Source organism: Cebus imitator, unplaced genomic scaffold (genome assembly GCF_001604975.1).
Source record: "Cebus imitator isolate Cc_AM_T3 unplaced genomic scaffold, Cebus_imitator-1.0 Scaffold26, whole genome shotgun sequence".
NCBI classification, from domain to species: Eukaryota; Metazoa; Chordata; class Mammalia; order Primates; family Cebidae; genus Cebus; species Cebus imitator.
In genome coordinates, this window is record NW_016107341.1 from 10,013,758 (window position 1) to 10,037,741 (window position 23,984).

Genomic DNA, 23,984 nt, shown 5'->3' on the forward strand with positions numbered 1-23,984 from the left:
TTTCCTTCTAAATAGTCAAAAATTAAATTTGGTTTTATATGGATATTTTATTATATTCTGACATTTGAATATTGATTTTTTTAAAGAATGCTATGCATGTATAATAAATGCATGTATTTATATGTATTCTCCTAAATATATTTTAAAATATAAAATATGGTTTCCTGACTCTGTTAGAGACAATGAAAAACTTCCTTGAAATGGTTTGCTAGGACTGGTTTTATTTATAACCTATAATTTAAACAAATTGATTATATTAAGATGTAAGAGTATTCATGTTACTTGTTTTGGGGTATGTTTAAACTTACGTTATGATTTGGAATAGTGACTAATGAATAAAACTCTTTTAAATATTTAGATTCCCTATGTAATTTAGGCTCTGTTTTAGGTTCTTTGGAAACATATCTTGATAGATAAATTGCTATTAGTTCTGTCATTTTCTTTGCACTTCAAAGGTCCTTTGTTCTTCAAAGATTTGGCATACAGACATAAACTTTTCCCTTACTAACTACTTTTTTATTTTTGAAATTTTCACAGTAGTACAATTTACATGAACTATACAAAACACAGGTGATAACTTCGTAGCACTCAAGAGTTCATAAAGAAATGTCCCAATCTGCTTTAAGAAGGACTTGTAGTTACTGATAAATTTCTAAATCTGCTTTGTAAACTTAGAAAGTCAGAAATAATATAAACATTTAAAAGACATAAGCTTTTATTGGATTAAATAGATCTTTTCATGACGTTCATAAAAATGCTTTCTTGAAATTCTAGTATGTATTCCTAGGTCATTATGAAGTTTTAATTTATCATTTTGATACTTAATTTTGAATCTAGACACATACGACTTTTTTATATGAAATACTAGAAAAGAATTATAGCTTTTTTTGTGATGCAAACCATGTAGGTTTTTCGGGGTTTAGACCTTGGACACAAAATACTGATATTTCCTACAGCGTCTGTCCTAAGTGCAGCTCCTTAGAGACATTCAGAGACTTGGCTCGTCCTGTAAAGGTGATGCTATGATCCTCAGTTTGTGCCTTCCGAGTTCTCCATAAAAAATGAGGGCATAAAGGATCATGGAAGAAGTTTCAGAAACCAGGCCTAGAAGTGCATATATTACTTCTGCCCATAGGTCTTTGGACAGAATACTTTCAAAGGGCTTTATCTAACTGCAAAGGCTGAGATATGTAGTTTAGCAATACTCTTAATGAAGAAGAGAGGCTCACAAATATTAATGGACACGGGCAGTCTCTATCATATAATGGCTCCTTCACAAATGTCTACATATTCCTTCCCTTTCCACTCCTGTGATAACTGGCATTCTCCAGGATTTCATCCTTGTACTATTGTTCTTTCTCTACATATTTTCCTTGAGCATCTTATATACTTTTGAGTCTGAACTACCCTTACAAGGGTGTTTCAAATCTGATTATTGAAATATATGTCTCTAGCCCTGACTAATTTATACATCCATCTGGCAGATAGACATAGCCATTTGGATCTTCATAGATATCTTGAACTCAACATTTCTAGCTTTTTTCCCTTCTTCCCCAGTCTGTGAACGTCATCTGTAATGTGTCCTCCTCCCTTATTTGTATTTGCTGTTTCTGATATTCCCATTTCCCATGCTATAAATCTGGCATTGATCTTAACTTCCTGTCTCTCCTCATCTCCTGCATCTAATCAATTACCAAGTTTAGGCAGGTTTTATCTCTTAAATATTTCTTCAATCTAATTTTTTTCCTGCTAATTTCTACGCTTCTGTTTTAGACCCTTGTGACCTCTTGCCTTGATACTAGCAATAACTTTGCCTCCAGCCTTGCCTTCTTCATATCCATTTCTCCTCACTGCAGCTAAAGTAGTTTATTAGTAATACACAGTGAACATGTCATTGTCTTACTCAGACCCTTCTCTGCTGCCTTAGTGATGTGCCCAACTTCCCTCTTCCCTCTTCTGACTCTATGCTTTGTTTTCCAGAATTACATTGTCTTTTTTCCTATATACATTTTTACCTGTTTTATACCTCTGAGTTCTTGATCAGAGCCTTTGATCATACTGATCATACATTTTATATTCTGCCTGAAATACTTTTCCTAGCTTTTAAAAATCTTGTTGACTTTTTAAATCTTTCAGTACTCAGCTAAAGCATCTTGCCTCATCTCTGGTTTTCTATAAATCCTTGCCTAATTATAAACTCCTCAAGAACAAAGATTATGTTTTATTCATCTCTATATTCTTAGCATTTAGCACTGTGGCTTGCAAATAACAAGTGTCTCCCTTCCTACTTCCCCACCCCTACCCACCAAAAAAACACAAAATGACTTAATCTTTAAGGATACTTGGTTACTCTCTTTGGATTATGAGAGTTATATGTGCTTTAACCATAATCACATTTCTTTTGATGAAGAAAAATAAACCAGTGTTTATCTTTAAAGTGATTACATTTTTTTCCCTCTAACCATGCTAGAATGAAGGATTGATTACAAACTAAGAAAAATGATCTGTTTTCTTAAATACTGGGATTTGTGGAAAAGCTATATAACTTGAGAGTAGGGTAAGCACACATAGTTATTACAGACCATCTGGTGTCTGCTTTATTGGAAAGAAGCTTTCACTAAGATTTACTTCTATCAAATAATTAATTTATAATTTTCAGTGACTGGAGATGAAGTAGGTGAAACCAAAATATAGAAAATTTTGCTAATACCGCCCATTTTATTGCTTTGTATACTTTTAAATATACTACTTTATTCCACTATATATTTGAGATAAGACATCCATTTTGTGTTTTCTAATGACTGTAATATTTCTGTTTAGGGTAGAGATTTTCTAAATATTTTGATATGAGTTAAAAATAAGTATTTACTGTTTTAATTAGAATTGACAAAAATATTTTAAAGTGTTATTTATAGCTATACAATATTTGAAACGATGCCTTATTTCCATGAGGTTTTTGTTGTTGTTGCTCCAATATGCTTTCAGTATACAGTAGAATTCTAACATTCAAGAAGAATGTTATCTGAGACTCTATAGGTGCCACTATATTAACTAATCCTCATTTTATATAGATATAAAACTTCTATTTTCTAGCTCAAAGAATCATTATTTTCTCAAGACCTCCTCACTTTCATGACAAGCACTAATGATTGGTCTTTTGAGAAAGACCATATTTTTATTTTTAAAAAGTACATTTTTACTGCATTATTAAAGACTAGTATAAAACAATAAAGCTCCATTGCCTTGATGAGTGGGTGACTGGATTCACCAGCTAAATGACTGTAAAACTTTATCATAGTTCTTTATTAATAAAGTTACAAATATCAGGGACCTGTCTGCTTCATCTTTTATTGTTCAGGAGGTGGAGCAGCGTCTTAGTCTGTTTTCTGTTGCTATAACAGAATACCTGAGACTGGGTAATTTATAAAGTTTATGTATTACAGTTCTGGAGGCTGCCAAGTCTGAGGTCTAGAAGCTGAATCTGGTGAGGGCCTTCTTGCTGATAGGGGCTCTGTAGAGTCATGAAGTGGCACAGGCCTCACATGGAGAGAGGCTGCAGGAGAGACAGCCACACTGGCTTTTATAACAGACTCACTCTTGTGATAACTAACTCACTCCCTCAGTGACCCTTTAATCCATTGATTCATGAATGGGTTAATCCATTCATGAGGGCAGAGCCATCATGACCCAATTACCTCCCAAAGGTCCCATACCTTACAGTATTGTGGAATTGGGGATCAAGTTTCCAACCCATGAACTTTTGGGGGAACATGCAGACCACAGCAAGCAGTAAAGAGAATGCTGAATGTGGAACGCCCACTGTCTCACACTAGGTGAATCTCCTTAAAGCATGGTTTTCTTGTATTTTTATCTATCTTGAAATTCTTCACTGATTTTTTGGTGTAGGATAGTCAGCAGACTTAGCACTCTGTGGGTCTACCACAGGTTGCTATTTACCTACTTTTCCAAACTTTTTATTTGTTCACAAAATAATAATGTTTACTATGCACTGTGCTAAGTTCCCAGATATGAAGCTGCATAAGAAAGACATAGATTTGCCTCATTGCTCCAGCCTATTTGATCTGTATTATTTAAACATAGTATATATAGTTTTGCCTTTTTACATTTGCTTATGTGATATCTTTTCCCAGGAATTTTTTTTGTCAGCATATTAACATTTTACTCACATTTCAAATTTCAGCTCAAGTGATACCTTCTATATCACTAAACCTCCCTGTCCAAGCTAGGTCATTTTGGTCTCTTTCCTCTAAGTGCTGTGGCACTTAAATCAAGCTTTCTAGGTCCACTTAGGATATTAAAATTATTAATACAGACTGATTTTTAACTTGTCATGTGTGCATCTTTCCAGATATCCTATGAGGTTTTGGATAGCCTCTGTGTCCTCTGGCCCCCCAGTGATTCATGTCCTTCCTGTCTTCCTCCCAAAGTTTCCAAAAGTATCAGCCCATCATGCATCAGCTGAAAGACCAGAATCTCTACATCAAAATCAGCTCCAGGTGAAAATGAAGCTCCTCAGGTGTGAATCTGAAGACTGGTGAACTAAAGAGCCAAGTTATCTACCCACCTCCCAAACACACACACACACACAATACCTACACACCAAACATAGAGTGGAGGCATTGGATAATGACTATGGACTTTCCTGTTGAAATGGGAGGCACAAAGGAGTCACTGATACATAATGATTTTCAAATTCAGGTGGGCAAATCTTGAAGGTTCTTTGATTAGATCTCAAGGCCTAGGAATAATTCTTTGTGGTTCTGAGTTTTGACCACTGAGCTCTTGGTTCCACCCTCTAAGTCATTCTTCCTTTTGTATGAAATGTAGCATATCTTTACAGCTGATTAGTTTCCTCAGCCTGCTTCCTGCCAGTAGAATTCTGAGGGTCCAGTGGTCTCTTTTCACTTTGTACTGTTACTGTCCCCTTCAGTTTAAGTTGGCAATGTTTATTGATATAATTGTCTAAAACCTTTGTCAGCCTTCTGTGAATCTCACTGGTGTTCATTCCATTAGACAAAAGCCACACCCAAAAATCTTTTCAAAATATGGGTTTCTGCAGCGATATTGAGGTCAACGCCCTCAAGCTTTCTAGGTCTGTTTGACTGAGATCTGTGAGGCCTTAATCATCTTTTTAAAATACTTTCTTGGTATAAATGATTAATACCATGAGGTACCACCATCTTTCTGGAGTCTTAACAAAAGGTTTTAGAGTCACCCCTTCAGATTTACCTTTAGGCCATATTCTAGCAAGTAGGATCTAATTACAGAGCTTCTGCCTCAACAACCTACAGAATGGGAGAAAGTGTTTGCACACTCTGTATCTGACAAAGGTTTAATATCCTTTGTTCCTTTGAATCTTTAAGGAACTTAAATCAAAAGCAAAAAACTAATAACCCTATTAAAATGAGCAAAAGACAGGAACAGGTACTTCTCAATAGAAGACACTCAAGAAACTAACAAACATGAAAAACTGCTCTAAATCACTTAATCATCAGAAAAATGCAAATCCAAACTACAAGATACCATCTTATACCAGTCAGAATGGCTATTATTAAAAATAACTCAAAAAACAACAGATGCTGGAGACGCTGTGGAGAAAGGGGAACACTCATACACTGTTGGTGGGATTGTAAATTAATTCAGCCACTGTGGAAAGCAGTTTGAAGATTTCTCAAAGAATGCAAAACAGAACTACCATTCAACCCAGCAATCGCATTACTGGAAATATATCCAAAAGAAAATAAATCATTCTTCCAAAAAGACATGTGCACTCAACATGTTCTTTGCAGCGCTATTCATAATAGCAAAGACATGGAATCAACCTATGTGCCCATTGGTGGTGGATTGGATAAAGAAAATGTGGTACATATACATCATGGAGTACTATGTGGCCATAAAGAAGAACAAAATTATATCCTTCGCAACAGCATGGATGCGCTGGAGGCTGTTATCCTAAGCAAATTAACACAGGAATAGAAAATCAAATACCACATGTTCTCACCTATAAGTGGGGGGTAAACACTGGATACTCATGGACATAAAGATGGCAACAGTAAAAACTAGAGTCTACTAGATAGGAGATGGAGGGAGTGGACAAGGGTTGAAAAACTATTGGGTACTATGCTCAGTACCTAGGTGATGGGATCATTTGTACACCAGACCTCAGTATCACACAATATACCCAGGTAACAAACCTGCACATGTATCCCCTGAATCTAAAATATGAAAAAAAAAAATTAATCTTATAAGCTTCAGTATACAAACCAAGTTTTTATTCATACATAAATTTACTCCTTATTCATATACTCATAGGAAATATGATGGTATGTTAGACCTTTGGATGGATTTTTGCAATCAGGCATATCTGGCTATTGAGTAAATGAATCCAGTGCCTTTTTAACTTTTTCCTAGATATTGATACAAGTCAGTATTCATAAGGTATATGAAATGAGATAAAATGAGTTTACTGAAGATTAATTCTGAGGCCAAAGTTATTTCTTTACTTTTTAGTGTAGTTTTGGAATTATTTTAGAAGAGATAACATTGTTACCCAAAATAGATGCACTTTTCCTTTTGTCTGTACTGGAAAGTGCTTCCATTTTGGGGAATTAAAAAAAAAAAAAAGAGATAACATTATTGCTCCTATTTTCAGTGGAATAAATATGAGTTCCTGATACTAGGAATACTTATACATACAAACAAACATATGAAGAAGAATCCTACTACTTTTGATATTAGAGGAAGGGAGCTGGGAAGAATGGTCACAATATTCCATACTTATCACAGAAAACATTTTCACTAAAAGATGGAAACCTTTGAAGCTTCTTTGTTCTGTTTTGTTAGTTATACCTCCATGTATTCATTATTCCTATCTCAAACCACTTTAACTCTTGGCCCAGAAACTACTTTAACAGACATGGCAAGTGGCCTGAGAAATAAAAGTAATTCTTTTTTCATACCATATTTTAGTGTTATTTGGTTGAAAACGTGGCTTTGTGCAATCTATAAATACATTGATATTTAGGTTGAAAATGTATAGTGAGTATGTTTCAGTAATTTTTTTCACTTACGAGTTTTAGAATTATTGTTTTTCCTCTGTGCCAGCAGGTATGGTGATTTATAGCTATGCTACAAAAGCTAAAGGTTTGGTGGTAGAGGAAGAAAGTTTGCAGAGATAACTAAAGCTAGTTCTTTCAGAACTAAATTTTTGACTGGATTTGTGATACTGGGAAAAACTGCTAACAAAAATAACATTCTAGATATTCAACCATGTTTTAGCATTGCTATATATCACAGTTCCTTTCTAGATTATCTCTAGTACATAAAATATCTTTTTCTTTTTTTTTACAGGTAATATAACATTACAAAGCAAGATGGGTAACATCACAGTAGGTATGTGCTAAGTTACTAGTTGGCGTATTTTGCCCACTTTTAAAAATAGGTATATTGTGATGACTTTATTAGAATAAATGAAGTCTACAGTTTAACTGATGAACTTGACAGGATCACAAATCAAATATAGGCAGAACCAATCTTCATTGTGTTTATTTATTTTTCTTGCCTTATCAGGCTAGCTGTGAACTTCAGTATAATGTTGAATTGTAGTAATGAGAATGTGATTCCTTGCTCTTGATCCCTATCCTTGTCCCCAATATTATGGGGAATGCATTCAATATTTTATCATTAAGTGTGATGTTAGCTATAGGTTTTTAACAGATAAAAACCTTTTATCAGATTGGGAGAGTTATCTTTTATTCCTTGTTTGCTTAAAGTTTCTCTTTTTTCGTTTTCTTTGATCATCAATGAGTGTTGAATTTTGTCAAATACATTTTCTGAATTTATTGAAATGATTATTTTTTCTTTTAGTTTATTAATGTGACCAACTATACTCATTGATCTTTCTTTTAAATTTTTATTGATTTATTTACTATTTTTAAAAAGAGAGACAAGGTCTTGCTTTGTTGCCCATACTGGTCTCAAATGCTTGGCTTCAAGCAGTTCTCCTGCCTCAGCCTCCCAAAGTGCTGGAATTACAGGTATAAGCCACCACACATGGCCCTTTCTTTAAAATAGCTATGATTTACTCAGTTCTCATGTGCTAAGCACTGAGCTAAACACATTACAATGTAGATTTATTTTGGCTTCTTGTGTGTGTGTGTGTGTGTGCGTGTGTTTGCTTTTCCTGTCTTTACTGAGATATAACTGACAAAACCATATATATTTAAGGTGTACATGCAATATAATGATTTGATATACGATATACATATATGTTGTGAAATTATTTCCACAATCTGTTTAGTTAACATATCTATCACTTCACCTCATTACCATTTTATATGTGTATATGATGAAAATGTTTAAGATTTACTCTTTTAGCAAATTTCAAGTATACAGTACAGTATTGTTAATTACAGTCACTATGCTGTACATTAGATCTATAGGACTTTTTCCCAGATCTATAGAATTTCTTCATTATGTAAACTCCAAAAAAATGAAATTCTGTGCATGAAGCCTTAATTTTACTCTTGATAATTAATTTTAGATCTGACAATTTGTGTTAAACAAAAAAATAGGGCTTATTTTGCTGCATAGTTTTAAAATATCACCTTTGCCTTCTTTTTTGAAACATCTTGACTTTTTATTTTTTGACAGCCTTCAAGGGATGAGCCATCATTAGAGATCAATACAGATAACATGGGTATAGAATTACTTTGTGGCTTAGGATATAATTGTTTAGCTGTCATTTATTTCTCATTGGGGGAAAAATAAATGAAAATATTGTTTATGAGTCACATAAGAATCTTGTGTGGTTTTTTTCCATTCTTGAGAAAACAAGAAATCAAACTAGTATTTCAGCTGTTTTACTTTGTTCAACCTGGAATAATATGCATATTGTGTATTCACTTTTCTTTTTTTTTTTTAGCATAATGTAATTTTTTATTTGGCTTCTTTTAGGATGCAGTAAGAGGTTTGAAAAGGAGTTTCTTTTGGTACTTAAGAAGTGAAATGTTCATCTTTGTACAGCTATTCTGTGTCATTTATCTCTAGTGGTTTCGTTTCCCAATGTCAGTGTTTACTTTTGACACTTGAAAACTAAATAAACCGGGTCTGATAAAGGGCATTTTCAGTATAAATTGGACATAAATTATTATAAATGATCTTGGAGCCAGATTTTAAACAATTTATTCCAAATTTATTGTCTTTGAAGTCATTTACTTTTTTTTTTTTTTTTTTTTTTTTTTGGGGTTTTTTTTTTTTTTTTTTTTTTTTTTTTTGAGACGGAGTTTCGCTCTTGTTGCCCAGGCTGGAGTGCAATGGCGCGATCTCAGCTCACTGCAACCTCCGCCTCCTGGGTTCAGGCAATTCTCCTGCCTCAGCCTCCTGAGTAGCTGGGATTACAGGCATGCGCCACCATGCCCAGCTGATTTTTTGTATTTTTAGTAGAGACGGGGTTTCACCATGTTGACCAGGATGGTCTCAATCTCTTGACCTCGTGATCCACCCGCCTCGGCCTCCCAAAGTGCTGGGATTACAGGCGTGAGCCACCGCGCCCGGCCCCAGTCATTTACATTTTTTAAAAGAAAAATGTTGGCTCCTATACACACACACACACACACACACACACAAATGTTTTCTCTCTGTGTTTTGCAAAAGTATAATTTTTGGCACAATTTTCACCACACTCCGTACTTTGTTTCCACTTTGAAGTAATAAAACTTTCTGAAAAAATATGCTTTTTAAGAGGCCTCTCTAAAAAAATATGCTTTAGCCTTCTTCAGGCAGTCAGACGGAATATTAAATTAAAGGTTCAACTGCCATGAGAGAAAGAGAAGAAGGAAAAACCACTTATCACTGACTCTTGAAGTTCATTTCCTTACTTCCTTATTTCTATTTTCCCTTGAACTTGAAATACTGGCCAATTGAAAACTAGGGTCATCGACAACAGGGAACTTTGAATGTCAAATCAGGGTTACCTTAATTATTATTTGCTTATCCTCACTTAAAGATACCTTTTCAATTCCAGAAACTTAAGAAGAACTAGAACTATTAGATGTAAACAAGCTTCATCTACTCTTTAAATTATTCCACCCTGCCTTTCTACCCCTTAAAGAAATGCAACAAGCCAGGAACAGTGGCTTGTGCCTGTAATCCCAGGAGTATTGCTTGAGCCCAGGAGTCACAGAACAGCCTGGGCAACATAGCAAGGCCATATCTCTAAAAAAAAAAGAAAAAAAAGAAATACAACAACTTTATGTAGGGTAATCTTTTACTATTAGGAAGACTTTTTAGTGCTAGCAAATTTGCTATAAGGAGAAATTATGAGAGGTTTTGATTTCTGTTAACCTTGCTACGGCTTATATGTGACTATACACGAAATAGAATTCTTTGGTAATTATTGAAAGCTTACTAAATGTATCAACATGATAATAAACTAGATATATCAATGATGCTTAGTGGTCAAGGATCCATTACTTGCAGACTGTCCTTCCTACTCATTAAGTTTTAGAGTAAATGTTTAGAGATAAGTTATTCAGGTTAATGTAGAGATTTTTTAATTAGTTGCCTAGTTTAATAGATTTCTAAGACTGGGCATGGTGGCTGGTGTCTGTAATCCCAGCACTTTGGGAGGCCAAGATGGGAGGATCACTTGAGGCCAGGAGTTCAAGACCAGTCAACATAGTGAGACCCCATCTCCAAAAAGGGGGGGGAAAAAAAAGAAAAAAATAGATTTCTATATTTTTGATACTGTTTACATTTCAGTACAATGGCATTGTTATAAGGAAAATACTAAACCTTCCAAGATTCTTAGCCCCTCATCCTAATGCTAAAGCAGAGCCTTTTATTTCAAGTTTATAATTCCATTTATCAAGTAAGAATGATTTTACTTAAGGTTTTTTCTTCTTCCCAGATTCATCTTCTGGATGTCTAAAAGCCTCAACTCATCAGGGTGCCATAGATGTTTATGTCAGCCAACTGGGGAAAGTGGAATTGAAATCCCATAAAGGTTAGTCAACTGCAAGGTTTTATTTTGACATATGATGTAAAGAAGGTTTATGTAACACTCAGGAAACAGATGGTCAAATTGTCTATATTAACATAGTGATTTCAAGAAAATATCTTCTGATAGAACCTGATTTCAAGGCACTAGTCTGCTAGCTCTCTAGACCAATGATCTTTACAACTTTTGGGACAGATGGCCATGCAGACTATCTTTCCCTCGTAGTACAAACAAAAATGTAATATTTTGACTGTTATTATGGAATTTTAAAATGTTGCTCTGTGGATTTTTCAGTTTAGTCTATTCTGAAATAGAATAATCTTTGAAGGAAAAACGCTGCTATACACCAAGGACAAGCTTTTCTGCCAGCCTGTAAAAGGAACTTCTCAGGCAATCAATGTAGAGTAACAGTTTTCAAAGTGTGATCCTGAAATAAAGGTATCACACAGGAAGGTCTTCTAAAGTGAGTATTTAGTCTCTTGATGTATCAAGACTTATGATGTATCTCTATCTATAATTTAACTTCTGACCCAACTTATTCTGAGTCCAATTCTTCCACTTAAAATGGTATACTTTTCATTTATCTGAAAGCTAAATATGAATTTGTCTGTTCTTCTGCACACATGGATATACACATATGTGTTGACAAGTGGCTTGGGTGAAGTAGCTTGGCCATAGGAGCTGAAGTGGCTTGGATGCAGAAAGTTATTAACTATAGCTCTGTATAAAAAAAAAATTAAAAAGTCTAGAAGCTCTTGCATGTTGGCCAGATGTTTAACAAGGAAAATATTTCCTCACAAAGACTGATTGTTCCTGCTATTAGTAGTTTCTTTACCATGTTGATTTAATAGTTTTTTTTAAATCCATCTCCAGAATCTTTTGCCAGTGTCAAAACTGCAAAACACAGAGGTCTGAAACCTCAGTTACTGCTGACACACCAGTATGATTTCTCAATATCATATTTTCTCCCTTTAAAATAAGATAAACTTATGTCCTTGCTAAATCTAAGAGGTTCAGGTAATACTCCTCAGGGTAAATTATAAATGGCCTGTAAACACTCTGTTACTACAAAGATCCAAGGAGAAAAGGCATATATTGTTAATATAACTAGTAACAGAGTAAGAACAAAGTTTTGAATAAGCAGCTCTTACATAAAAGTTATTTAATGTTTTGCATGGTAGGCAAAATAAAACAAACAGGAAAACTGTAAAACTTTTGAATATTGTTAGTCTTTAGTCACTTAAAATATTTTTTAGTATTATTTGTAATATTGTTCCAGCAACCTATTGAAATAGTATTTGATGTTGCAAAATTTGATTAGTATTAGTTTTATGTTTTCTTCTACCAGTACCACGTTACTGGCAGAAGCTTAAAGATAACTGAAAACAAAGATTTCTGTTTTACTTTAGATCTCTGAATTCTTAATACACTTGGGAACAGTAACTTTTTAGAGTAATGGAAAGTTATTCAGTACTCTTTCTTAATGGTTAGCAAAGACATCTGGAATCCATTCCAACTCTGCCACTGTCTTGCTGTAGTATTCAGAGCCAGACACTTGAGTTTCTTAGGTCTTCACCATTTTGTGATGTGGAAAAATATATAATGCTTGTTTTCTTTCACCTTATGAAAATTAATATGGTAACCTTATTAATTCATTCAGAAAGGCTATGCTTGGGCCTGGGAGTCACACCTGAATCTGAGTACTGACTTTTCTAATTAACATTTTGTCCTTTGGAAAATCACTAATTTTAACATAATATGCCTCCAATAAATGGTGCTTTTAGTTCTCATTTGAATTTTTTTTTCTTTTTTTTTGAGAGACAGAGTCTTGCTCTGTTGCCAGGCTGGAGTGCAGTGGTGCAATCTCTGCTCACTGCAATGTCTGCCTCCTGGGTTCAAGCCATTCTCCTGCCTCAGCCTCCCAAGTAGCTGAGATTACAGGTGTGCGCTACCATGCCTGGCTAATTTTTGTATTTTTAGTAGAGACAGGGTTTACCATGTTGGCCAGGATGGTCTCAATCTCCTGACCTTCTGATTTGCCCACCTCAGCCTCCCAAAGTGCTGGGATTACAGGTGTGAACCACCACCCCCAGCCTCCACATTTGAATTTTTAAGAAGACAGTACTGATGTCAACCATGAAGAAGTTTATGAAGTGAAAAGAGGTTAAAGAACAGAAAAAGAGCTCTCCTTTCCAAAAAAGTTAATGTTAAAGATGGGACACTAGGAAGGTTTTCAAGTCATGAAAATTCTTCATTCACAAACAGTAATATAGAGTTTTGGTAGTGGTGGTTTTTGGCTTTTAAAGATGTGGAGGGAGATGGGGTAGAACTCTTTGTGTTGCTTAACATTTTTAAAGATCTCAAAAATCTAAGATCATGTTATATATTTAAGAACAGAAAAAGTGTTCATAAAATTAGCACATTTGAAACTTGATACATTTAGAGATATCAAGTCCTAGAAAACAGTTTTTTAAAATCCATGATTTTCTACTTTTGAAAGTATGTTTAGTAGAAAAATGTGTCTTCTATTTATCCTGAAATCTTCCATGGTTGTTTTTGTTTTGTTTTTTCCTAAAGCCCTCATATGTTGTTATGGGAATCTCCTTTCTGTAGTTTATATTTGAACCCTGGAAAGCAATTTGGTTTTTTGTTTTTGTTTTTGAGACAGGGTCCCACTCTGTCACCCAGGCTGGAGGGCAGCAGCAAAATCATGGTTCACTGTAGCCTTGTCAGGATCACCTAAGCTTGGGAGGTTAGCCTTCCAGGTAGATGAGACTACAGTTTGCACCACCACACCCAGCTTTTTTGGGGGGATGGGGGATAACGACAGAGTTTCACCATGTAGCCCAGGCTGGTCTCAAACTCCTGAGCTCAAGCAATCCACCTACCTTGGCCTTCCAAAATGCTGGGATTACAGCCGTGAGCCACTGTGCCTGGCTGAAATTTATTTCTTAATAAACTAGTTGTAGTGATGTGCATTGTTCCCTAATTTTTTTTGAGAAGTAAATACAAGAGTTCATCATGTTTATCTCAAACTTCCAGCTCAAAGGAAGACTAAGAAAATATGAAATTACTTAAGGATGCTTAAGCTGATGTTAGCCAGATTGGAAGGAAAACTATGACACAAAAGCAAATGCATTCTCAAGGAATCTTTATAATATTCACAATGGGTATCATCCTGACCATCTTTGTCCACAAAGATGGGGTAAATGTTTTATGACAGGGACCTTTTACCTACTTTACTTGATGAAAAACAGAAAGAAAAACTTCTGAAATAAGAATGTGTAAGTGAATTTACACTGCAACCCACATAATTGTTTTGAAAAATGATTCTATACCTAACAGAGTACGTTTTCTGATTTATTCCTTTAGAAGCTTGAATTTCAGCCAGGTTGTATGGAAATACAGGTTGAGTGTCTCACCTTAGGTATCCAAAAGCTTGTAATCCACTCAAAAGAAACATTAGTGGGTTGGAATTCAAACAATCCTTTTCTATTGTTATTTTTTGTTACACACAAGGCATAACTGAAAGCACTAGAGCTCAGTGTCCTAGTTGTGTTATAATGATAAGGTCACAAGTCCTGTAGCAGATGAGGTAGTAGTGTGTGAAATACCATGCAAGCATTATTGAGCTGAGTCTAGTTTCCAGCACTAGCACTAGTAGGAACTTGAGCAAGTTCTTATCTGTAAAACTGGGATGATAATAATATCTCTTAGGGCCTGGTGCGGTGGCTCACACCTGCAATCCCAGCAGTTTGGGAGGCTGAGGCGGGCAGATCACCTGTGGTTGGGAGTTTGAGACCAGCCTGACCAACATGGAAAAACCCCATCTCTAATAAAAATACAAAATTAGCCAGGCGTGGTGGCACATGCCTGTAATCCCAGCTACTCGGGAGGCTGAGGCAGGAGAATTGCTTGAACCCAGGAGGCAGAGGTTGTGGTGAGCCAAGATCAAACCATTGCACTCCAGCCTAGGTGACAAGAGCAAAACTTTGTCTCAAAACAATAATTAATCAATTAATTAATACCTCATAGAGTTAATATGGGGATTAAGACATGATGTAATTAGGGGTCTGGCTCATATTAAATGCTAAATGGTAAATCCTATCTATAAGCTACATAGTAAACTATTCACTTTCTGGTGCTGGATGAGCTGGGTAGGACTATTGGCAAAAGAGGAACTAGAAGTTAATAATGTCCTAATAACCCATATTCTTGACAGAAGTTAACTGTGACTGCCTTCAGAGTAAGGAAACTTGGGGCACCTGGGAATAAGGAAAAGGTTTAAATAAAAACCATAAGCTGAGGAGTAAAAACAGTGTCCCAGGAGCAAGGCTACCCTTTCAGTCAAATTTATAATAGACTCTGGTACTTTTGATTTCTTTATGTTAACTAAGCTCTCCTTTTTATCTATGACAGGTTCTATTATTGTCAAGGTCCCATCTTCTCTTCAAGCTCATTTACAGTTATCAGGGAAAGAGGTTGACGTGAACCCAGAAGTCCATGTTCAGGAAATGGCTGAAGCGCATAAAGATGATGTTGTAACAGTGACTGGTAAGTAGGCTGCTTTTGCTATGTCAGATGAATTGTCATTCTCCATACATAAGTAGAAATGTGGTATACTTAATGGAAGTTTTAGCTTTTTTATACTTTTCCATTATTATGTTCTAATGTTTCACATCTTTTTTCTTCTAGTTGTTTCTCATTAACATGATGCATACATTTTGTTTGAAAAGACCTCATTACATCATTTATGAACACTCATTAGTCCTGTATTTGGGTAAAATTGATATTTAAATTTTCTAGAAGAGCTGCTTTCTCATTCTTGACCTTAAAAATAAACTGAATACATATTATAATGCAAAATTTAAAACTAACTTTGTATGATGGGGTAAATAGGAATTTTGTTTGGTATGTACATTTTTAACTTGCTCTTTTAGAACAACAAATTCTCAGTCCCACAAATGTGAATAGCTTTTGTGCATTTTTCATTATATCTGGCTACACTGGTGGCTGATATAGTTTTTTTAAGGTTTATTATTGGTTTGTATTTTTTGCTTTTGTTTTTGTTTTGAGATGGAGTCTCGCTTTATCGCCCATGCTGGAGTGTAGCATGACCTCAGTTCCCTGCAACCTCTGACTCCTGAGTTCAAGCGATTCTCCTGCCTCAGCCTCCCAAATAGCTGGGACTACAGGTGTGCAGCACCACATCTGGCTAATTTTTTTGTATTTTTAGTAGAGACGGGGTTTCACCGTGTTGGCCAGGCTGCTCTCGAATTCCTGACCTCAGGTTTATCCGCCCGCCTTGGCCTCCAAAAGTGCTGGGATTACAGGTGTGAGCCACTGTGCCCAGCCAAGGTTTGTTGTCTTAATGAATAAAAAAATTAAATGCTGGTAAAGTTTTTCTTTAAACAGAATGGCATCAAGGAGGACATTGCAATTAAACTGGTATAGGGATGAATGCTACAAGCTAAACCCACGAGATGCTGACTAGAAAAAGGAAGAATAGGGGAGTAGGGGAGGGTGGTCTTCATAATATCAAATTTCAGTTTTAGATATTCATTTTATATGTCATGAAAATTAAGAAAGATACCTGTTAAAATTCATACAATATTAACAAAAACAACAGGAATAAAAATAATACCTATATACTCCCAGATCCAACTGCATGCTACGTAATGGGTAGACTCATACTTACGTGGTAAAAATTTGATGAAAATCTAAGTACAGTCATATGTCGCTTAATGACAGAGATACATTCTGAGAAATGTATTAGGCAATTTTGTTGTCATGTGAACATTATAGAGTGAACTCACACAAACCTAGATGATACAGCCTGCTACACACTGAGGCTATATGGTAGCATATTGCTCGTAGGCTTGTACAGCAGACTACTGTACTGAAAACTGTAGGCAATTGTAACGCAATGGCATTTGTATATCTAAACATTGAAAAGGTACAGTAAAAACATCGTATGAAAGATAAAACATGGTACACCTGTATAGGGCACTTACCGTGAATAGAGCATGCAGGACTGGAAGCTGCTTCGGATGAGTCGGTATGGTGAGTGGTGAGCACCTGTGAAGGACTAGAATATTACTATATACTACTTACTACTATAGACTTTATCAATACTGTACAGTTAGGCTATACTAAATTTATTTTTAACTTTCTTTAATAATAAATTAACCTTAGCTTACTGTGACTTTTTTACTTTATTCTACAGACAGCTTCTTTCTCTGTTGCCTAGGCTGGAGTGCAATTATAGCTCACTGTAAACTTGAACTCTGGGATCAAGTGATCCTTCTGCCTCAGGCTCTGTAGTGACTGGGATTACAGGTGTGTACTACCACACCCTGCTAATTTTTAAAAAAATTTTAATTAGAGACGAGGCCTTGCTATGTTTCCCAGGCTCGTCTTCAACTCCTGGCCTCAAGTGACCCTCCTGTCTCAACTTCCCAAAGAACATTTTTACTTTATAAACTTCAATATTTATTTATTTATTTGAGATATAGTCTTGCTCTGTTGCCCAGGCTGGAGTGCAGTGGCGTGATCTCAGCTCACTGCAACCTCTGCCTCCTGGGTTCAAGCAATTCTCCTGCCTCAGCCTCCAGAGTAGCTAGGACCACAGGCGTGTGCCACCATACCTAGGTAATTTTTGTATTCTTAGTAGAGGCAGGGTTTCACCTTGCTGGCCAGGCTGGTCTTGAACTACTGACCTCAGGTGATCCACCCACCTTGGCCTCCCAAAGTGCTGGGATTATAGGCATGAGCTATGCCCAGCCTAAACTTCAATTTTTAAAAACTTTTTGAGGCTGGGCGCAGGAGCTCATGACTGTAATCCCAGCACTTTGGGAGGCTGAGGCAGACAGATCATTTGAGTTCAGGAATTCGAGACCAGCCTGACCAACATGGTAAAACCCCGTCTCTGCTAAGAATACAAAAATTAGCTGGGTATGGTGGCAGGCACCTGTAATCTCAGCTACTTGGGAGGCTGAGGCAGGAGAATCCCTTCAATCCAAGAGGTGGAGCTTGCAGTGAGCCAAGATCATGCCACTGCACTCCAGCCTGGGCAACAGAGTGAGACTCCCTCTCAAAAATAAAATAAAAAGTTTTGATTCTTTTGTAATAATACTTAGCTTGAAACACAAACACAGTTTATAGCTGTACAAGTGTATTTTGTCTATCCTTATTCTGTAAGCTTTTTCTGTTTTTAAAATTGTTAATTTTCTTTTTCTTTTTTTTAACTTTTTAAACTTTCTTAAAAACTAAGACACAAACATACGCATTAGCCTAGGCCTTTACAGGGTCAGGAACACCAATATCACTTTCACCTCCACATCTTAACCCACTGAAAGGACTTCAGGGGCAATAATACACATGGAGCTGTCATCTTCTGCCATGATAATGCCTTCTTCTGGAATACTTCCTGAAGGACCTGCTTGAAGCTGTTGTATCTTAACTTGTTTTTTGAGATGGGGTTTCATTCTTGTTGCCCAGGCTGGAGTGCAATGACTTGATCTAGGCTCACGGCAACCTCTGCCTCCCAGGTTCAAGTGATTCTCCTGCCTCAGCCTCTCGAGTAGCTGGGATTACAGGTATGGCTACCATGCCCAGCTAAGTTTGTATTTTTAGTAGAGACGGGGTTTCTCCATGTTGGTCAGGTGGTCTCAAACTCCTGGCCTCAGGTGATCTGCCCACCTCAGCCTCCCAAAGTGCTGGGATTACAGGTGTGAGCCACCGTGCCTGGCCCAACTTTTTTAATAACCAGAAGGTGTATACTCTAACAACAAAAAGTATAGTAAATACATAAACCAGTAACATGGTCATTTGTTCTCATTAACAAGTATTATGCAGTATATATAATATATGTGCTATACTTTTATGTCACAGTGCAGTGGGTTTGTTTACGCCAGCATCACCACAAATGTGAGTAATGTGTTGCATTTAAACAACCATTAGGATGGCTACGAAGTCACTAGGTGATAGGAATTTTTTAGCTCTCATATAATCTTATGGGACAACCATAATTTCTGTAGTTCATTGACTTAACCATTATTATGCAATGTGTGACTGGATATCAAATATAGTAAGAATCAACTTGTGATCTAATGTCTTGAGTTTAATAAGGAGCCAACAGAGTTAGCTATTTTTGGTCCCAATAATCTAAGGTAGTAATACAAATTTGTTTAACTGTGCTCTGAATCATAGCATAACCAAAATTATTTACATATGTTGCATGTTTGAATTATAAGCTAAAGCTATTTTGTCATATTTTTATTCATTTATGCACAGAACCATATGCCTTTCTAAAATTTAGATTTAGTTTTAAAACTATTCCCATGACTTCAGTCATTATTTCTGTGTATATTACTTCCAAATCCATACCTGCAGACCTGATCTGTCTACTGTTCTTGCCCCTTTCTATTCCACTAAACCAGTGCCATCTCAAACTTACTATGTTTAAAAACAAAATTATCTTTCCCTAGCCTACCTCCTCTTTCTCTTGTCTCCTCTGTTTTTCTTTATTCACTCAGTTACTCAACAAATGTTTATTAAGTGAAGCACTGCCAGAAATTAGGAGTGCAAGGGTAATATAAAGCATGGTCTCACTGCCTTCTGAGGAGCTTACATTCTAGTGAGGAAAGGCAAACCAAAGAATACAATACAGTGGGATCAATGTTAGAATAAACATATGTACCTTGTACTGTGAGAATACAGAGGTGAGGAAGCGAGAGAAGTCAAATATGGCCAGAGTATAGAGAGTAACAGGGAAAGTGGCATATAAGGAGGCTGGAGAGTTTGGGAGAGGTCAGATCACATGGGACAGTCTGGATTGTATGTTAAGAGCACCAGAAAGCCCTTGGAAAGTTTTAACTTGGGGTTCACATAACGAGATTTGTGTGTTAGAAAGATTACTCTGAGTGGGGACAGATGAGAAAGAACAATGGTGGATGAAGGAGAAAAAAAACCACTTTCACTTTTTAGGAGGTTACTGCAGTAATTCAGGAGGAGGAGTACAGGGTCCTGGACTCCATAGTGAGCTATCTTAAACTCAGCAAATAAATAGGCCTTCAGTAACTTTTGCTTGAAGATAAAGATGAAGGAATGCTATGAAGAAGATGCATGCTTACCTCATTGGTTATCATGAGGCGCCTCAGCCTATTGAGTTATTTTTATGTGTTAGTTGTTATTATGTCTTATACTCTGGCCCCACTTCCTGAAGCAGGAAGGGCCACGTTGCAGAATGATGAGTTTATTTCCTGTTCGCAGTGGCAGAATCTAGGTACTTATCAAGTGTCGTTTTGTAGAGTAGCACATACTATCCTATGAGGTTGGGCTCCAGATGGATCTGTAGGTTGTCTCTGATATCAGATTAAATCCATTAAAGTAATAATGCAGCAGGCACTCAGGCGAAGACAGCATCAGTCCCTGGAGGGAGCTGTTGAGTATGAACAGGTGATTGGGTTTAAGAGAAACTTTCATATTTCATTTTGATTCTAAAACTGTTTGGTGCCCAGACAGCCACAGGCCTTATGTATCAACTGGGTGAAATAATTTAAGAGGCCTAGAAAATCAGGACATATTGTTTTTTTCTGTGGAGATTTCCAATCTGAAACCAAATTTTGGAAATAATGAGCAGCTTTATATGTGAGCTGTTATTACAGGCAGCTGAGCTCAGCTCATCTGGGCCTTCCTCATAAAGCCCATGAGGCACAGAAACAGAAATACCCTCATTGCTAAGAGTCTGGATTTTATCTGCAGCATGACTTCTGGATAATCTCTGCAAGAAGCCATGCCAGTAAAATTTAGTCCCTTAGGTTCCAGCTTCCCACAGGGTTTTGATGTGTCAGCCCTATAATTTTATTTTATTTCCTGCTCCATGGTTTCCTTTGCTATTGCTGTCACTGATAAATAACTCAACTGTATAATTCCTACCATGAATTACACATATTATATGCTATTCTGAGGTCAAAAGGAAACCTGAGACTCTCAGGCTGAAACATTTACCTACTAAAAAGCTATGCACAAGTGTGTACTGGGGCTTCATTCTCTAATCTTTTTTTTTTTTTTTTTGAGACGGAGTTTCGCTCTTGTTACCCAGGCTGGAGTGCAATGGCACGATTTTTTTTTTTTTTTTTTTTGAGACGGAGTTTCGCTCTTGTTACCCAGGCTGGAGTGCAATGGCACGATATCGGCTCACCGCAACCTCCACCTCCTGGGTTCAGGCAATTCTCCTGCCTCAGCCTCCTGAGTAGCTGGGATTACAGGCACGCGCCACCATGCCCAGCTAATTTTTTGTAGTTTTTTTTTTTTAGTAGAGACGGGGTTTCACCATGTTGACAAGGATGGTCTTGATCTCTTGACCTTGTGATCCACCCGCCTCGGCCTCCCAAAGTGCTGGGATTACAGGCTTGAGCCACCGCGCCCGGCCCATTCTCTAATCTTTATGAGAGCCTTGATTCTAAGTTTTGTCCTCTACCCATGTGTGGTAAATTTAACATATTGTGAGTGGCTTAGGTAAGATACTTCTAATAAGTTGGCTTCTCTATTAGGTTTTAGACTTGGTTCATCAACTTAGATATGAAACTTGCCTGTGGTATACAACACGTCTCCAAGCCCAGGTATGCATGTGGTGCAAAGTCCTTTTGTCTTTCTAACACCACGATTTAGATATTTAAATGTTTAAAGAATATTAGAGGCAAAGTGTGTTGCCAGTGAAAGGATTGGTATTTGTCACTGTCTGGATAGTAGGGAAGCTAGCACTACTGGGTTTACTTCATTTTAGTAAAACTGGAAATAGAAAGCATATAAAAAATAAATTCATTTGGGATCAAAATAAACCACCAAGTCAGAAAAGAGTTCTTAGCTTGTCTAAAGGCCAGAGAGTAATAACATACAATGGAATTGTCATTTATAATGGAATACTGGTTCATGAGTTGGAAAAGAGGTTGAAATGGGACTAAGCTCATAAGATGCCACTTTAAAAATCTGGAGACACTGTTTTCTCTCCAAATGTGGAAAAATCCAGTCTTTTGATATGACTAACTCATGGAAATATCTCTGATTTTAGAAGCCACTGAAGTTTTTGTTTTTTCAAAGCTTATAGCACATGAATTTGTCAGCAATGTATATATACTTTAGGATCACATGGAAGAAATTCAATAACAGAATGAAGAATGCTATAAGGCTTACAGCTATCTGCTCAAAAAAAACCTTGATACGAAGTTATTGTGGGAACTGTTTTCAAGTCATGGTGCTTTTATGGGGTTTTTATTTCCCCACCTTTTTGTTAAAGTGTAAGATCTTGGGAGTATCATGGGTAATCAGATGTCAATGTTGTTTGCCCCCAAAAAGAAGATCTGGTTTTCTTTCTGTTCATCTGCAAACTTTATCTATAAACACCATATAGTAAATATGTTAGACTTAGCAGATTACATATGGACTCTGTTGTATATTATTCTTTTTTGGCTTCGTTTTTTTAATAACCCTTTAAAAATGTAAAACCCCGGCCAGGCATGGTGACTCACACCTGTAATCCCAGCACTTTGGGAGGTTGAGGTAGGCAGATCTCCTGAGGTCAGGAGTTATAGACCAGTCTAGCCAGCATGGCGAAACTTCGTCTCTACTAATATACGAACGTTAGCTGGCCATGGTGGCAGGCGCCTGTAATCTCAGCTACTCAGGAGGCTGAACAGGAAGAACTGCTTGTACCCGGAAGGCTAAGGTTGCAGTGAGCAGAGATTGCACCACTGCACTCCAGCCTGGGTGACAAAGAGAGACTCCATCTTAAAAAAGAAAGAAAAAGAATGTAAAAGCCCTTCTTAGCTTTCAGGGCAAACAAAAATAGGCCCCTGGCCAGATTTAGCCTGTGAGCTATAGTTTGCTGATATCTAGACTAGAGTTCAAAGCACAGGCCCCAATCTTCGAGCATTATGAGTTCTGTTTGTGATGCCTGTGGGGTTTTGTTTTACTATTGTTTTTGTATTTATTTTGGTCATTCAAGAAATATTAAACCATAGCCAAATCCCTATCCTAAGTGAACTATCCCCAGTAGTGAAGAAAACATGATTCATGCACATAAAAGTTTAATCTTGTAACATTTAAGAAACATTGTAACCATAGAAGATACATGATGGCAAATAAATACACAAAAAGATATTTACCATTACTAGCCATTAGGGAAATACAAATTAAAACCAGAATAAAATACTATATACTTACTAGAATGGCTAAAATTAAAAATACTGATTATTCAAATGCTGGCAAGGGTGCAGAGAAACTGGATCTCTCCTACATTACTGGTGGAATATAAAATGATACAGCCACTCTATGATTCAGTCTGGCAGTTTCTTAAAAAACAAAAAAGAAAAGAAAAGAAAGAAACTTACATTAATCACCTAGCATTTATATTCCTGGGCATTTGTCCTGGGGAAATGAAACTTATGTTCACACAAAAACCTGTATACAAATGTTCATGCTTGGCCGGGCGCGGTGGCTCAAGCCTGTAATCCCAGCACTTTGGGAGGCCGAGGCGGGTGGATCACGAGGTCAAGAGATCGAGACCATCCTGGTCAACATGGTGAAACCCCGTCTCTACTAAAAATACAAAAAATTAGCTGGGCATGGTGGCGTATGTCTGTAGTCCCAGCTACTCAGGAGGCTGAGGCAGGAGAACTGCCTGAACCCAGGAGGCGGAGGTTGCGGTGAGCCGAGATCGCGCCATTGCACTCCAGCCTGGGTAACAAGAGCGAAACTCCGTCTCAAAAAAAAAAAAAAAAAAAAAACAAATGTTCATGCTTTAATTGTAATAGCCCAAAACTGGAAATGACTTAAATATCCTTCCCTGACTGAATATTCATGTGACTTATGTCCACATAAGGCAATGCATCAATAAAGGGAACAATCTGTTGATGTAAACAACTTGAAGGGACAGTAAGGGCATTATTCTCAGTAAAAAATA

General features: G+C 36.7%; 2 protein-coding genes across 3 annotated transcripts in view; one reads left to right on the forward strand and one right to left on the reverse strand.

The window, feature by feature from the left end:
- CCDC146 (coiled-coil domain containing 146) overlaps positions 1 to 17,076 on the reverse strand; it is a 182,855-nt gene extending 165,779 nt beyond the window's left edge. The window contains exon 1 of the mRNA XM_037736572.1: positions 17,035 to 17,076. The gene's annotated coding sequence lies outside the window, so the exon portion shown is untranslated. The remainder of the gene's footprint in view (positions 1 to 17,034) is intronic.
- The window catches only part of FAM185A (family with sequence similarity 185 member A), a 55,289-nt gene that overhangs the window by 17,562 nt on the left and 13,743 nt on the right, over positions 1 to 23,984 (forward strand). Inside the window, exons 5-8 of one of the 2 annotated variants that reach the window (XM_037736578.1) lie at positions 7,372 to 7,413; positions 10,931 to 11,026; positions 15,440 to 15,574; positions 15,716 to 16,145. In XM_037736578.1, the coding sequence (XP_037592506.1) occupies positions 7,372 to 7,413; positions 10,931 to 11,026; positions 15,440 to 15,574; positions 15,716 to 15,729 (287 nt within the window). In that variant the 3' untranslated portion in view covers positions 15,730 to 16,145. Of the gene's footprint in view, positions 1 to 7,371; positions 7,414 to 10,930; positions 11,027 to 15,439; positions 15,575 to 15,715; positions 16,146 to 23,984 lie in introns of those variants that run through there. The other variant, XM_017523056.2, reaches the window with a different exon arrangement.